We start from the raw sequence: 17,327 nt of genomic DNA on the forward strand, positions 1-17,327 counted from the left end.
GCACTAGAGGTTGCAAATGAAAGAACAAGACAATACCTGAGAAAAGTGAAATGGATAGTCAGTCCACTAGGCAAAGTTCAAAGGAATGGTCATAAAGATGGTCACCAAACTGGAAGAGGAATGGAGGATCACAGTGAGAACTTCAACAAATACATAGAAAATATAAAAAAGAATCAAGCTGAAGAATACAATAACTGAAATAAAAAACACACTAGAGGAAATCAACAGCAGATTAGATGTTGCACAAGAATGGATAAGCAATCTGGAAGATTGGATAATGGAAAGCATCCGATCAGAGAAGCAGAAAGAAAAAAATAATTTTAAAAAATGGAGTTATTTTAAGGAACCTCTAGGGTAACATCAGCCATACTAGCACTTATATTATAGGTACCCTCAGAAGTAGAAGAGGGGCACCTGGGTGGCTCAGTCAGTTAAGCGTCTGACTTCGGCTCAGGTCATGATCTCATGGCTTGTGAGTTCGAGCCCCGCATTAGTCTCTGTTCTGACAGCTCAGAGCCTGGAGCCCACTTGGGATTCTGTGTCTCCCTCTTTCTCTCTGCCCCTCCCCCGCTCATGCTCTGTCTCTCTCTCTCTCCCTCCTTCAAAATAAAATAAACATTAAATAAAAAGAAGTAGAAGAGAAGAAAAGGATCAGAAAATACATCTGAAGAAATAATGTCTGAAAATTTAACCTAATCTGATGAAGGAGACAGATATCCAAGTCCAGGAAACAAGAGTCTCAAATAATATGGACCCAAAGAGAGCAATACCCATTATAATCATAGTGACAACATATAAAGATAAACAGAGAATCTTAAAAACAGCAAGAGAAAAACAGTTATGTATAAGGAAACCTTCCTATGATTATCAGGGTTTTTTTTGGAAAAAACTTTGTAGTTAAAAAGGGAGTGGCATGATATATTCACAGTAATGAAAGGAATATTTATAATAAAAAATACAGTACCTATCAAGATTATCACTTGAGTTAAAGGAGAGATGAGGAGTTCCTCAGACAAGCAAAACTAAAGGAGTTCATCAACACCAAACAGATATCACAAGAAATGTTAAAGGATTCTTTCAGTGGAAAAAGAAGAGGCCTTAACTAGAAATGAAACTGTGAATGAAAGCAGTGTCACTCAAGGTAAACATATAGTAAAGGCAGCAAGTCAACCACCCATGTATTTGGTATGAGTGTTAAAAAACAAATATAGACAGTCATCTAGACCTCTAATAATTAGTCAAGTTATATACAAAATAAAATATAAAATATACCAAAAACAAAATGCAGGGGGAGCAAAAATGTAGTATTTTTGGAACACACTTGAACTTCAGCCCTCAGCCATCAACTTAAAATAGACTGCAGTATACATAGGATGTTACATATGAATCTCAAAAGATTCACAAAAAATACCACAAAAAATACCAATAATAGATACACAAAAAATAAAGAGAAAGGAACACAAACACAACACTAAGTCACCAAATACCAACAGAAGACAGAAGAAGGAAACAGAACTACAAAAACAATAAAAAACAAACAATATAATGGCAATAAGTTCATATCTATCAATAAAATATCTAAATGGGCTAAATTCTCCAGTCAAAAGGTATACAGTGATTAAATGGACAAATAAAAACAAGATTTACATATATACTACCTACAGTAGGCTCAATGCAGATCCAAAGACACATGGAGTGAAAGGGAAGAGATGGACGAAGATATCCCATGCAGATGGAAATTAAAAGAAAGTTGGGGTAGCCATACTTCTCTCGGACAAAATACACTTTAAAATAAACACTGTAATAGACAAAAAAGTCATCACTAGGCACTGCCTAGCTGCCCTTCCCACCCTCTTCCGTGGGCCTCTCATCTGACCTTGCTCCCGAGACTCCATTCTGCTAGTTTCTGGTGGTTTTCTGGGTTAGTTAGGCAGGTGTAGGTGGAATCTAAGTGATCAGCAGGAGGCGCGGTGAGCCCAGCGTCCTCCTACGCCGCCATCTTCCTGAACCCCCCCTTTTTTAAATTTTTTAAAAAATATTTACTTATTTTTGAGAGAGAGAGTGTGAGCAGGGGAGGAGCAGAGAGGGGAAGACACAGAATTCAAAGCAGGCTCCAGGCTGAGCTCTCCAGCACAGAGCCTGACCTGGGGCCTGAACTCACAAACTATGAGATCATGACCTGAGTCCAAGGCAGATGCTTAACTGACTGAGTCACCTAGGCACTGAAATTGAGGGACATTTTAGCAAATAATCAGCCTAAAATCATAAACCCTTTCAAGGTCATGAAATTCAACAACAAATGTGGATAACAAATGTAGATACGGAGAAGTAAATGCAATGGTTGATTCTGAACTAGATCCTTTTGCTATAAAGTGCCAATATTGTGAAGAAGGAGAAATTTGAATGGAATCTGAGGATTATGTAATAGTAATGTACCACTATTTCCTGATTTTGAAGGGTCTGCTTAAGGAGAATTCATTTCTATGCAAGAATTATACATTAAAATACTTAGAGTTATTAACATTGTTTTTGGCAATTATTCTTAACTTTTCAGGAAACAAAATTTATTCTTTGAACTGTATTGTATTATTTATCTAAGATTTAGATTATTACAAAATTAAAGTCCATTAAGTAGTACACTTAGAAATGTACAAATATAAAATAAAAAAGAATCTAGGGCTTGTAGATTTTATATACTTAATGTTGATATATTTTAATTGATTGATTTTGATACCAAAGAATAAATAACCTTGATTTTTCATTAGCATAATCAACCATTTTTTAGTCCTTCAGTTTATATGAATTTCCTAGTACATTTCATTTTTATAAGTAATTATGACTTATGTTGACAATAAAAGTAAAAATAAGATATTCTTAAAGAGAGGTTTTTGTGTGTGAAGCACTGTAAAGTGTTTTAATATATTTGAACTCATGTCATTTTAACTTCCTTTATGTGGTAGATGTCTATTATATGGAATTATAATAAAAATGGACTCACTGCTTTTATTTACAGTTTGTATTAAAAATAAAAGCACATGAAACCAATATGACACTGTATGTTAAGTAACTGGTATTTAAATAAAAATTTAAGGAAAATGATATTTTCCCCTCCTTGGCTCTCCAGTAAGTGAAATGTAGAATTCATAGTACTCTGTTGAAGAGGGTTTCTTTAAAACTGACTTTATTCCATTTGTCTGAAGAATATAATTTATTTTTAGACGTTCCCATGGTGTGAAGTTTTTTAGCAGTTGCAGCATGAATGAATTTAACCGTATGGTTTCACAGCCTGAATTTGAATGTCTTCAGAATCAAATAGTTTCAGAAGTGTCTTACCAAGATAAAAATACACTCTGTGGCAATGGTATTTTGGAACCGCCTGAGGAATGTGATTGTGGTCGTTCACAGGTTAGTGACAAACATGAATTGCTTATCTAAAGATTTTATTTGGGGGAGCCTGGGTGGCTCAGTTGGTTATGCGCCTAACTGTGGCTCTGGATCATGGTTTTGTGGTTCGTGGGTTCGGGCCATGTTGGGCTCTGTGCTGGCAGCTCTCCGAGCCTGGAGCCTGCTTCGGATTCTGTGTCTTGCTGTCTCCCTCTTCCCCTCCCCTGATCATGCTGTCTGTCTCTCTGTCTGTCTCTCTCTCAAAAATAAATAAACATTAATTTTTTTAAAATAAAGATTTTTCTTTGTGTTTCTTGTGTAGACTTATAGATGTGACATAAAAAAGAAAGATTTTTTTTTTTCTCAAAAGCTCCACCATTTATCAGATATCTAAGGGAGATATGGGGCATGTGATAACTGATTCATCTTGAATTTAAAGCATTTGAAGAGTTTAAGTAGCAGGTAAGTGTAGCATGGATTAAAGAGGTAGATTTTCAGGGTGCCTGGATGGCTAAGTTGGTTAAACTGCCATTTGGCTCAGGTCATGAAATTCGCACAGTTGGTGGTTTCGACCCCGGCATTGTACTTTGTGCTGACAGCTAGAGCCTAGAGCCTGCTTTGGATTCTGTGTCTCTGTCTCTCTCTGCGCCTCCCCTGCTCACACTCTGTCTCTCTCTCAAAAATAAATAAACATTAAAAAATTAAAAAAAAAAAACAGAGGAGGTAGAGTTTCTTCATTGTGTAACCATTAATGGTAATATCTACCTTTCTGTATCACAAACAATGTTAACATCAGTTCTATAATTATCACCTCAATCATCTCTCCTGAATTCCTCCAAAGTGACTGCATTGGTTCACTAAGTTATTAAATGTGTGTTGTTGTTTACCTCCTCATCTCCTAATTGCTGTTCCTGCATTTGTGAGATCTTCATTTATTTTAACTTTTGACTTCACAGAATTTAATTAATAATGTCTTGATGTGTTGTTCTATTTAGCTTTTTGCTATTTTTTTTTTAGTTGTGCTTGGTAAGATAAGTAATCATTGAATTTTGTTGTGACTGCTTTCATATACTTATAAATGGAGATAATTTTGAATATTTCACATTTGGTTGAGAAGATGTAAACTAACTGGAACAAAATTCTATATACTTGATTGCATTATAATTTTTAAGTGAATGACTCACATCTGCATTTTTATTGGTTTTGTTTGCCTGAATTCTCAGTACTTAAGAAATAATGTTAGTACCTTCAACTGTAGAGTTGGATTTGCCTAATTCTCACTATAATTTACTTAATTCATGCTTTATATATTTTGTAGCTTTTTATATGGTGCAAACATATTTACAATTTTTATATCTTCCTAGAAATTTAACATTTTGCCTTTAAATAAATACTGAATCTGTTTATCTCTCATGTTTCTTTTGGTTTTAAAGTCTATCTGGTCTGGCATACATCTGTATCTGTACACATAATAACTTTCTTTAATTGGTATTTCCCTGATAATTTTCTATTTACATTTAGTTTTTCTGTACTATTAAGTTCAATATCTATGTTTGGTTTTAATTTATTATTCACTCTGTCTTTGATTTATAAGATTATCCCCTTAAACATGATTATTACTTTTTGAGTATTCTTTTAATTAACTAAAGTCCATAATTTGTTCATATTTCCTTTGTTTTTACCTAATGGCATCTTTCTGTCCCAGAATCTCCTCCAGGATACCTCACTACATGTAGCTATTATTACTTCTTACATATTATTTATAACTTTACTTGTCTCAAAATGTTTATGTTTTCTGTGTTCACTTTGCCACATTTGTTTTTCAGTTGAATTTTTTTTATTTCTTTTGGTCTATGTGTTTTGTTTTTCTTTCTTCCACTATTTCTTCTAGTGATTCAGTGGATATGTATTTTCAATTTCCCTTCAGTGATTATATTTGCATTTTTAACCATATATATGTAATGTTTAACCATATCTAGACCACTTTACCCCAAAATAACAGGATTTACAACTGTTAGAAAAAGCTCACTGACCCAGTCAAAAGAGGGACACTGGAAACTCGGAGCACAGTGAGGCGAGGCTTTAATCAGTGTTCTTGCAAGAGCGGGTGTCTGATGGACAGGCACACTCAGAGCAGTTACAGCAGATAATTTATCTGCTAGCATGCATGTCCCTCCCCTGGCTCCTCATTGGCTGAGTACTACAGAGATTACAGCCTTACCTGGATGTCCCTATGCCCACGTAAGGCAAAAAGTAGTCTGATTGGAACAAATGTACATTCCCTGAGGTGATAGAGACTTTCCATCTCTCCTTTGTTCTTTGGTGCATGCTCATTGCAAAGTCTGAAAAGAAATAAGCCAGCGAAATGGAGAATGGAAGAACCAGAAAGTGAGGTGTCTGAAGTTTTGGGACTCCATTATGGTGTGTGTGTGTGTGTGTGTGTGTGTGTGTGTGTGTGTGTCGGGGGAGGGGAGGGGGTTCATATATATTTCTAATAGGTTAAACCTACTGTTAACTAGTCAGCACAGCTTTTATTTGGTATTTCTGAAAATGAATCATCTCACTTCTCACAGCAACCCAATAACTTATATGACATTTTTACAAAATATTTAATTTGTCATCTTTATTATTCCAGAGATTGTATTCAGAAAACAGTTGCTTTATTTCCCCTACCAGTCCTTTTATTTATTGAGTTTTTTTGCATGTGAAAGTTTGTTTCTGAAATAATGTCCTTTTGAATTATATCCTATTCCTTAAAATATACTTTAGGACCGTTCTCTTGATAGGACAATTCACTGCCCACTTTTGTTTATCAAAAAAAATTATGTCATACTCACCATTTCATTGTGATATACAATACACATGAAATATCAATGAAGGGTGTAACAAACAGATACTTAACACACACCTGAATAATTTGCATTCAGTTCAAAACAAATCTTACCTCTTCCAAAGGAGTTCTTTGTATGTCTCTTCGCAATCAGATGCCCCTTCCTTCCAATCATCATTTACAATTTCACTGCTTTACTACTCTTCAACACAGTTTTACTTCTATTTTTGCATCCTTACACAATATACTTTGGTTGACTGTTTTCTACCTTTACATAGCAACCATATGGCTTATATCATTTTGTCACTTGGCCTTTTCCTCAATATTACACTTGCAAAGGTCATCTGTTTTTGAATGTAGCTTAGTCCAATTGTTTTCATTGCTTTTAGTATTTTATTGATATTATAGTTTGTTCTATGTCAATGAAAATGTAAGTTTATTTCAATTTTTTACTATTAAGATTCATGCAGTTGTGTCTTTCCTGGCACATGTCTTCTGCTGCACATGTGCCTGCATTGTTCTAGGCTATGCATCAGTAGGTGAATGTGCTATGTCCTGAGCTATTTATATGTATATTTCTTTGAATTGAGGGTATCTGACTTTGGGTTTTATTCCTGAGTGGTCTGTGCATATCTTTCATACAGTTTTTGGTTATTTCATCAGCATTCACTTCTGTAAACTATCAGCAATTTATCATCAATGTGGTAGAAGGCTCAGAGGTACACTGTTTCTCCAGTAAACTACATTTTCTGGGCATGAGATGAGTCTTGTTGGCAAGACGCCCGTGATCAAGTGGTTCAGGTGAAGCAGTAGGTGGGCTGGTGCTATCTGTTTCTTATGGGTGAACAACCTCCTGTTTGTGGAGTTTACCAGTGTCAGGGGCCAGTCTGTTTATAGTGGAACTTTTGGGGATTTTCCCACCCAATCAGATTGTATTGTTGTTACATTGGATTATTTCATAAAGAACTTTTAATGGGAATATCAGAATCATACATTTTCTTTACATAACTATGGGATAAATTCTTTGGTTCCAATGTGCCAGTGAATATCAAAGGAAATTCAGGGCCAGTGGATGAAATCAGGTGTGTACTGGTCTGAGATGCCTGCAATTGCATGGGGTCCTAATCAGACATAGTGCTCAAGGGCTCTTCTCCCCTACCCCCCATTACCCTGGATTGCCTTCAGTGATCTTGTTGCTGAACTCCACCTACCCCAACGAAACTTAGCTGCTTTTTTTGGTGACTTATATACTAGCATATCAAGAATATTATTTGGGGGGCGCCTGGGTGGCTCAGTCAGTTAAGAGTCCTACTTCAGCTCAGGTCATGATCTCACAGTTCGTGGGCTCAAGCCCCACGTCAGGCTCTGTGCTGACAGCTCAGAGCCTGGAGCCTGCCTCGGTTTCTGTGTTTCCCTCTCTCTTTCTACCCCTCTCCCTCTTGTGCTCTATCTCTTAAAAATAAATAAATGTTAAAAAATTTAAAAAAAGAATATTATTTGGATTATAAAGTCTATCTGTAGTCATATATGTTTAAATATTAAATATCATGCAGCACACACACAAAATAGTTTTTCAGTGCAGGCCACATAAAAATGTTATGATTGTGGCAGAATGTCTACATACTTGATAGTATTTCACATTTTACAAGAATTAATATAATCCAGAGAAGGCCCATTCACTGTGGGAACCCAGAGCAGTAAAGCTGTGATCTCTAAGCATTGTGTGATGAAATTAAAATGAATTTGGTCCCACAATAGTATAAAAAGTATTAGTTATACCCATTACTATATGCCAAAGGTCATTCATGGAAAAATATTTTAATTATGGTTAATTTGTTGTTCACTCTGGGAACAATGGTGTTTACTTCTTGTTTATCTTAGTAGTATAATGCAAGCTTCTAATTATCCATGACTTCCCCCAGTCCCAGACAGTACTTCTTTATTTTTCCCTTGTATGCAACATTTTACAACTTTGAAATACTTTAGGAGTATAGGTCGTTCTTAGTTGATCCAATCATTACAGAAACTATGAATGTGTGTCATATCTGAGAACCAAGAAAATGTTTATCAAGTGATAAAAACTAATGCAAGAACAAAAATACATAAAAGGCATAAAAAAACCAATAGCCAGGTTAGTTCCAGTCTTTAATAAGCACAAACATACATTTGCAGAATGTATGTTTTACCTGTGCATACTTTCAATCTATTTAAAAAATAAGTTATGATTTTTTAAAATATAGTAATAGATTTACAACAAAATCCAACAGATACTACAGTAAGTTCTATATACCCACCCCACCCTCTACCCCAATTCCAGCATACAGTTTTTCTATTATAAGCATCTTGTTGTACATTTCTTATAGTGGATCAGCCAGTATTTATCCATTATAATTAACTAAATTCAATAGTCTACATTAAGGTTCACTTTTTGTGTTAGACAATTCTGAGGATTTTGATAAAATTTATAATGACCTGTATTCGTTATTATAGCATCACACAGAATAGTTTCACCACCGTAAAAACTCCCCTGTGCTTCACTTATGCAATCCTCTTTCCCTTCTCCTTAACTTTTTTTTCTCTGATCCATTTTGAGTTGATTTTTGCAGAAAAGATAAAAGTCTATATGTCTAAATTCTTTTTTTTTTTTGCATATCCACATTTAGTTACTCCAGCAACATCTACAAAAGATCATTCCCTATTCAATTGCCTTTGTTCTGCTTTTTTTTTTTCTTTAGTTAAGGTGGGAGTGATACTTCCAGACTCTTTATATGTCACAGCTGAAACCAGAAATCCCTGAGTTGCTCCTGTCTCTTTTTCACAGGTTAGCACCTTTAGATTTGGAATGCTCCCTTTGTTTTGGGAGTTAGCGGCTTTCAGACCCTGCTGATAAACTTCTCTGTCCTCTTTGGAGCCTCAAGCTGCCAGCTTTCCACCTCTCCTCTCCATGGTCTAATCCCCTCCTTAGGGAAGAACGTTTCCTAAGGTAGCCAGTTGGAACCATCACTTCCACGAAACATGTGGAGTCAGCAATTGCATGGCCTTAGAGTGTGTGCCTTCTAAAAATTTGTAGTCCTAGGTGGCTTGCCTGCTGTACCCTAGTGCCACCCTTGATAACCATAACCCATCATTTCCCCAGTGATTCTTTTCTGCTGGTGTTCCTGCCCTTAGTATCCTGCCATATTGAATAGGGGTCACCTCTGTGATTATTAGGATCTATGGAAATGATGGTATGTTACTTTTATGGATAAGCCAGAAAGAATAGTTGTAGCAACTGCATTTTGTAACATATAGAGCAGACACATGGAAATGTTCACGTGTATTCCTCAAAATATATTTGGAATTTTTTCGGCAGTTTGTTTATATATGCAATGCACCTGTAATTTTGCCTTACATGGTAAAAGGGTCTTTGAAGATATGATCAAGTTAGGGACTTTGAGAGTGTTAGGTATTCTATATTATCTGAACAGGTCCAATGTAATAATGACAGGGGGCAGGTCAGAGTCAGAGGACATGTGAAAATGATATTTGGAGATGTACTGTGATTTTGAAGATGAAGATTACATTAACCAAAGAATGCAGGTGGCCTCTAGAAGCTGTAAAAGGTAGGGAAATGGATTTTCTCAAGAGTTCCCAAGGAATGCACAGCTTTCAACATTTCAATTTTAGTCCAGGTAAGACACCTTTTGGACTTTCGACTTCCGGAACTATAAAATAAGGCATGTATTATTTAAGCCATTAAGCATGGTAAATTTTTTTGATAAGAGAAATAGGAAATGAGTACAAAAGTAAACCAATTATGTATTTCTTTTGATAGGCAAACCTTTGAATATGTTTAACCATTTGCTGCCAAGCAGCCTGCAGTTTTCTGAAGAGAAAAATAATTTGGCTATACTAGCAAGCCTAGATCCAAGACATTGGCCTATTTTGGGAGAAATCATTGTTGCCAAGACATTTGTAGGAATCTCAGCAGCATTTTGCTAATGTGAGGTTGGGGTCCAGTTCTTAGGAAACTGAAAGGCAGGATTATTAATGTAAGAGAAACATAAATGCCAGAAGGGACATGTAGGAGGTAATCTTAGAATATCTGAAGTATTTAAAGAAATAGCTAATAGAGGGCACCTGGCTGGCTCAGTTGGTGGAATGTGACTCTTGATTACAGGGTTGTGAGTTCAAGCCCCACGTTGGGTATAGAGATTACTTAAAAATAAAATCTTTAAAAAAGAAACTAACAAGAAGAAACTGCTAAAAAAAACAGCTAATGGTTTTCAAGAAGGTTAGTGAATTGACCTTCAAGAAGGTCTTGACCTTCAAGAACTCTTGACCTTCAAGAAGGTCAGTGAATTGATAGATCTAGCAATCAGAGTAGTAGCTATGGGCCTGAGGAGAGTACACAAGAAAGTTTTGTTTTCCCTTAGGTAGTAAATGCAGATCTCCAGAGCTAATAAAATGTAGCTGGCTAAGAGGAACCCTATCAGTGCTCAAAAGTTTATCTGGGCAGAAGCTGTCTACCTCTATAGTTAACAAGTCTCAGCTTATGGTTTCCTAATAGAATGGGTATCCAACCTTTAGGTTAAAGGAATTGGTGATAGTCTGGGACAAGATCATCAAAGCCTTCTGAATTGGCAAGGCCAGGTCATGTGTCTTGTGAGTGAGAGCCAAGAGTTTAATTGACTCTCCTCCCACCCTTGACCTCTGAGACTAAGATGTTTCTTCTCTACCTGTTGGGGTTGTTCTCTTATTCCATGGCCAAGTGATCAGTATGACTAGTGTCTGCAGCACCACTTTACCCTTTTCCCATCCTTACCATAGCAAACCAAACCATTTGGCTACATTCACCTTTAGGTAGTTCAGCAGTTTATTTCTTATATATCTTTGCCATCTTAGAACATCTCGCATCCACTGATACATGAACCATAGCAGGATCACCTTGGGAGTTTTGACCTCGTGGCAATGATCATTTTTATTCATTATCACCTTGATTCTGTGAAGAAATATGGCAGTAAAAAGGGGACCGTGCTAGTGTCTACCACTCCTTGACTCTTATTTGCTACCCTCTTGTCTCAGTAGCCTCGTGTGTTGGGGATAGACACAGAGGGAATAAAAGAAAAATACGACGTTTAATTATGTGCTACAGTTCTTTTATAGTCAGTTTGGACTTCTTCTCCATCCGTCCCCTTCAAGGAAATTACCGTATTTAAAGCCTCTACTGCCTGTCTTGAGTGTGTGTTCCACTAGGAGCTAACTCTTGGTTGTGCACTTACCTTTTCAAATTTCTCCTTTAAGAATACATTTTGGGGGTGCCTGAGAGGCTCAGTCAGCTAATCATCCAACTCTTGATTTTGACTCAGGTCATTATATCATGGTTCATGAGACTGAGCCCCACATCAGGCTGTGCACTGACAGCATGGAGCCTGCTTGAGATTCTCTCTCTGTCTCTCTCTCTCTGTCCCTTGTGCTGTGTCTGTGTCTCTCCCAACAACAGACCATCAAATTCCTCATTAGACTTTCTATGGCCTAACATCCAGATCTACATGGCCATGAACTATTGGTCATCTTATTTTTTTGCCCTTGGCTTGCAGGGAATTTTGTCTATCTTTTGCCATAGTGTTTACTTGGGGTATTTATATCCCAGTTACTGAATAGTTTTTTAGAGATTATTCCTGGGACAGAAGAGGCAATTCAGTTGTCTCTGAACTGATTATTTGATTTGCTTGCCTATTTCATCATCTGGGCACTCTTAATCTTTATTGGAAACCTAGGCTGGAGTCACAGTGAAGCAAAAGGAAGTGGTGGCTTGCCCCACTGGGTTTCAAGGACATCTAAACAGGAATTTATCTTGGGTAGGCCACTGTTTTATTATAGCTATACAGACTATTAAAAAACATGACAACAGACCCAAAGTGGAGTCACTTTGGCTAATCCCCATGCTACCACACCAAGACTTCATTACAGTTTTGTCTTTGCTCTCACAGAAATAGAATCCTCAATCAGTCTATCAGGAATCACCTTATCAGCACAAGTTATTTGCCTGATAGACCCCTGCTATCCCCTAAAGGAACTGAATTTTGTAATAATAAACATGCTTTTCTGCCAGCATAATTACCTTGTTCCCACTCCCTTCTGCCTATAAAAGTCTTTCGTTCTGTATACAAATGGAATCTCCTCAAATCTTTCTTTTGCTAGATTGAATGCTGCCCAGTTTGAATGGAGTTTTGCTAAGAATTTATCTTAAAAATTTTAATGTGCCTCAATTTTATCTTTTAACAGGACCTACTGCAGTAAGCTACAATAAGTCTTTACATTCTATCCCTCCATCTTCATATCATTAACTAGAGTGGTCACTGACCAGTGGTGCTTAGAGCATGAAGTTGATTCTTAAGTGACCAAATGACTTCCTAGCCTTCAAATCTGGAAAAACCTGCATTGATCCCTAAAGTGTTAGTCAGATGATCCTAGTTTTTAGGATTTCATTAGGCTTTTGACTAAATATATCTCTAATTTCTTCCCTCTAATACATTGTAAGAATATATCTCAGTATATTATAGAATGACTAACTGTTCTTGCTCACCAGGGATTTTTCTGTCTATAGTAATGGCCACCAACAGAAGAGAAGTAGTTTTATTTTCTTGATATAGTGTAGGTGAGTGAATACAATCACAATAATCTTTCCTTGGTATTACAAGACCACCAACCTCCACTGATGGAACTCATCAGGAATCTCAACAATGGTGGTCAAAGACCATTTGTACCCATTATCAATGAAGACTTCAGCAACCAAGTCAGCTCCAAACCTGGACAGATGATCCTTAGAACCCATCTGTCTTTGTATTCATAAAAGCATTGTGACTTTGTCTTTCATTTCAGCACAAGGACTTAGGATGTGTCTAGGTAGTCCTCATTATATTTGTTTATATTGTTTTCCTTCTGGTTTACTGAGTTTTGTTTTTTAATTCTACTTATGTTATATTTAATTAGATGTGGATAAAAGAAGTATTAGGACATTGACATTACCACAGACAGTTCTCTCATAACTCCACTGACTTGGAGGAGTCTAAGTCAATCCCATTAGTATCTGAAACTTCTAATTCTCTCACATTATTTTTGCCCACTACTGAACTTCACATAAGTGAAGTGAAATAATAGAGTATGGATCCTTTTTAATTCTAGGTTTTTTGCCTATAATTTTGATATTCAACTGCATGATTAAATGTATCTGTAGTTCACTGGTATTTACTGTGGAGGAGTATTTCTTTGTATGAATATGACATAGTTTGTGGATTCATGCAATTTTTTTAATTTATTTTGAGTGGGGGGAGGGGCAACGAGAGAGGGAGAAAGATCTCAAGCAGGCTCTGCACTGTCAGTGCAGAGTCCAAAGCAGGGCTTAAATGCACAAACCATGAGATTGTGACCCGAGCCAAAACCAAGAGTCAGACTTTCAACTGATTGAGCCACCCAGGCACCCCGATTCATGCAATTATTAATGACCTTTTAGGTTTTTTTTTGTTTTTGAGTATTCTGAAAAATGCTTCTAAAGAATATTCATGTCTTTTTTAGACATAAGTTTTCACATATCTTGGGTAAATTTCTAAGAATAGAATTATTGGGTCACATGTTAATTATACTATTAAATGTGTAAAAAGGCATCAAACTGCATTTTAAAGTTCTTACAGTATTTTACATTTCAACCATCTATGTATGAGAGTGGCAGTTGTTCCTTATTCTTACCAACTTTTGTTACTTCCAGTCTCTTATATTTTAGTCATTTCGAGGTGTGCTGGTATTTCATTGCAGTTTTAATTTTATCTTCCTGATGACTAATTTGTATTGGACTGTGTCTTATATGATTATGAGACATTCAAATGTCTCTCTTTTGAATGTTCACATATTTTACATATTTTAATGTTTGTTTTTTTATCATGTATAAAAATTCTTAATATAAACTGCATGCAAATATTTTGCCAGATTATCTCCCCAGTATGTGGCTTGGCTCTGTATTTTGTGTCCTATCCGACCCAAAGTTGTGAAGCTTTCTCATAAGTGTTGTAGAAGTTTACTGATTTTAGCTTTTATGTATCTGCCTATGATCCATTTTGAGTAATTTTTGTAAGTTAAGTATTAGGGCATATTTTTCTCTCTCTGTATATATCTAATTGCTCTAACCCCATTTATTGGGAAACGATCTTCTCTTCCCATGGAATTACCATGGTACCTTTATTGAAAAACAGTTCATCACCTACTTTGTGTTCCATCGATCCATATATCTCCCCTTAAACTAATACCAGCTATTCTTACCCTAATTCACAAAATCAGGTAAATTGTGTCTTCATATTTTATACTTTTTTCTGAATATGGATTTGGTGATTTTAGGTTTTTGCATTTCTATGTGAAATTTGGAATCAAATTTTCCATTTTTACCACACCCCCTAAAAAATAAAAAAAACATTGCAGAAATTTTGATTGGGGTTTTTTGAATCTATACATGAATTTGTGGGGAACAGCCATATTCATCATGTGATTTTCAAACCATGAACCTGCTGTATTGTTCCATTTATTTAGATGTGTCTAAATTAAAGCGTAAATATCTCATATTTCTGAATGTTATTAATTGTGTACATTTTAAAAATCTCTATTTCCAGTGCCCTTCACAGGCACATAGACATAGAATTAAATCATGGAAGTTGTTGATTCCTCCAATAACCAGCTTAGCATTACTTTGAATGACTGATTCATATTTTGGAAAATTACTGCAAAATGTTTAAATCAAAATTGTCAAATAATCCCAGTGAACATATAAAAAAGAGTATAATTTTGGAGTTTATTCCAGAAATAGAGAAGCATTTCAATACTTTTCAACATATATCAAAATTAATAAAGAGATAAAAAATTATGATATTAAGTACTGAAGAGACATTTGATAAAAGTTGGGAAAACTAGGAGTTAAAAAATTCCTTTTGATTTCTCTAAATTATCAGTTGCAAACCACAGTTACCTATTTTAAAAAGTTCTCACATTCAGTCCCATAATGGGATTCTATTTTTAAAAAGTGTGTTTTTTTAATGTTTTTTATTTATTTTGGAAGGAGAGGGAGGGATGGAGCATGAGCAAGGGAAGAGTAGAGAGAAAGGGAGACACAGAATCTGAATCAGGCTCCAGGCTCTGAGCTGTCAGCACAGAGTCTGATGTGGGGCTCGAACTCACAAACTGTGAGATTGTGACCTGAGCTGAAGTTGGACGCTTAACCAGCTGAGCCACCCTGGCGCCCCATGGGATTCCATTTTTAAACTACAGTTCATTGAACATTTATTTGTAAGCCCAAGAAGAGTTAAGATGGTGGAGTAGTAAGAGGACCCTAGAACATAGCTAGATCAATACCAAATCATTTTGAAGACCTAGGATATCAATCTGAGGATTAAGAGAACAATTTGCACAGAGGGGGAGACATGACAAATACAAGGGGCAGATACATGAATTGGGGAAAAGAAAAGCCACAGTGCCACAGAGGGGAGGGAGCCTTTTTTGTAGAAAGAAGACAGTGAAGGAGAAGGGGGAGAGAGAGCAGCATGTTGGGTTCATGCAAGAAAAACACTCCTCCAAAACCATTGACCGGGAAGTCAAGAGGAACTGACTATTGTAAGTTTTTGCAAACAATGGAGCTCAAATTCTGAGGTTTTAGAAATCCCTGCCATTCACCAGAGTGGAGATGGGCAGGCAGTGGTGCTCCTGGGGAGGAGGGCAGAGGACTGGGAGTGGAATGTGGACAGCACTGTGTGGGGATCCCCTGGGTCACACTGGGAGAGAACGTTCCCCTTCCTGGAGTACATTTGGAAGAGGGTATATTGCATCTCCAAGGACAAAAGACATAGCGGGTACATTGAGCAGCCGTTCAACAGCAAGGGACAGAGGTGCATGCAGAGGGCAGGAAAACTGGTTGCACCTTGTTGCTGTGCTTTACCATAAATTCCAGGTACCTGTGCGGTGGTGAAACTGCACAGGCGCCAAGTGCAGCACTGTGAGGCTCTCCTCTGGAGGAGGGGAGTGGGTTCACACTTCCGGATCCTTTAAGATTTGGAGTTTTGAATCCCAGCTGTGTGCCAGAGATAAAACACAGGAGAATTGTGGCACCAGGTATGAGGGCAAGGATCTGATGGAAACCTGGGACACAGGAAGGGGGATTGTTCACCTCTCTGTGAGGGCTCCCGTCTGGGGATAAGAAAGCAGGGCGACACCATCTTCCCCACTTGGACTTCAGTGAGCAACACAGTGCCCCCGGTATAGGCTGGAACCTCTTGTACCAAACCCTGCATCCAGCACCCTGCACCCTGCAGGGGAATCTTTACTAAGGCAGATCTGACTGTGACCCAAAGCAGGGCCTCTCCCCTAGAGGAACAACACAGGGACCCCTTATGCAGCAAGACTACTTACTGATCATAGAGTGCTCCAAAGCATCAGATTCAGTTTTGGTGGAAATATGACTAAGCTTGCTTCTTTTCTTTTTCTTTGTTTTCTTTTGCAATCAGTCTTTAAAGTTTTTGGTTCATTCGTTTATTTTCATTTCCTTTTCTTCCTTTCTTTCATTCTTTCTCTTTTTTTTTTTTTTGGAATCAGGTTTATAGTTATTTTTTATCATTTTATTTTTGGCTCTTTTTCCTTTTCTCTCTCTCTCTTTTTTTTTCTTTTTTGGAAGGGGGAATCAGGCTTTTTTAAAATTAGTTTTATTTTGGGGCACCTGGGTGGCTCAGTCAGTTGAGCAACCGACTTCAGCTCAGGTCATGATCTTGCAGTTCGTGGGTTCAAGCCCCTCGTCGGGCTCTGTGCTGATGGCTCCGAGCCTGGAGCCTGCCTTGGATTCTGTGTCTCCCTTTCTCTGCCCCTTCCCTGCTCATGTTCTGTCTTTCTCTGTCTCTCAATAATGAATAAAGTTAAAAAACTTAAAACAAAAAATTAGGATTATTTTACCAAACAAATCAAAGCACACCTGGGTAAAGGTCCGAACGCTCCCCAGTGCAAGCAAGGAGGAACTCTGCATAGGACTGACCTGTGGGAAAGACCAGCCAAAACACAACACACTGCACACAGCATACACCAGAAACACTTCCTGAAGCTCCAGGCC

At 37.1% G+C, this 17,327-nt stretch overlaps 1 protein-coding gene across 7 annotated transcripts in view; it reads left to right on the forward strand.

Moving 5' to 3' along the window:
* Positions 1–17,327, forward strand: part of LOC102899536 (A disintegrin and metallopeptidase domain 3-like) — a 110,117-nt gene that overhangs the window by 55,656 nt on the left and 37,134 nt on the right. For all 7 annotated transcript variants that reach the window (XM_023252576.2, XM_023252574.2, XM_023252575.2 and 4 more), the window contains one exon: positions 3,219–3,405. In XM_023252576.2, coding sequence (XP_023108344.2) covers positions 3,219–3,405 — 187 coding nt within the window. The remainder of the gene's footprint in view (positions 1–3,218; positions 3,406–17,327) is intronic.

This window comes from Felis catus, chromosome B1 (genome assembly GCF_018350175.1).
Source record: "Felis catus isolate Fca126 chromosome B1, F.catus_Fca126_mat1.0, whole genome shotgun sequence".
Taxonomy (NCBI): domain Eukaryota; kingdom Metazoa; phylum Chordata; class Mammalia; order Carnivora; family Felidae; genus Felis; species Felis catus.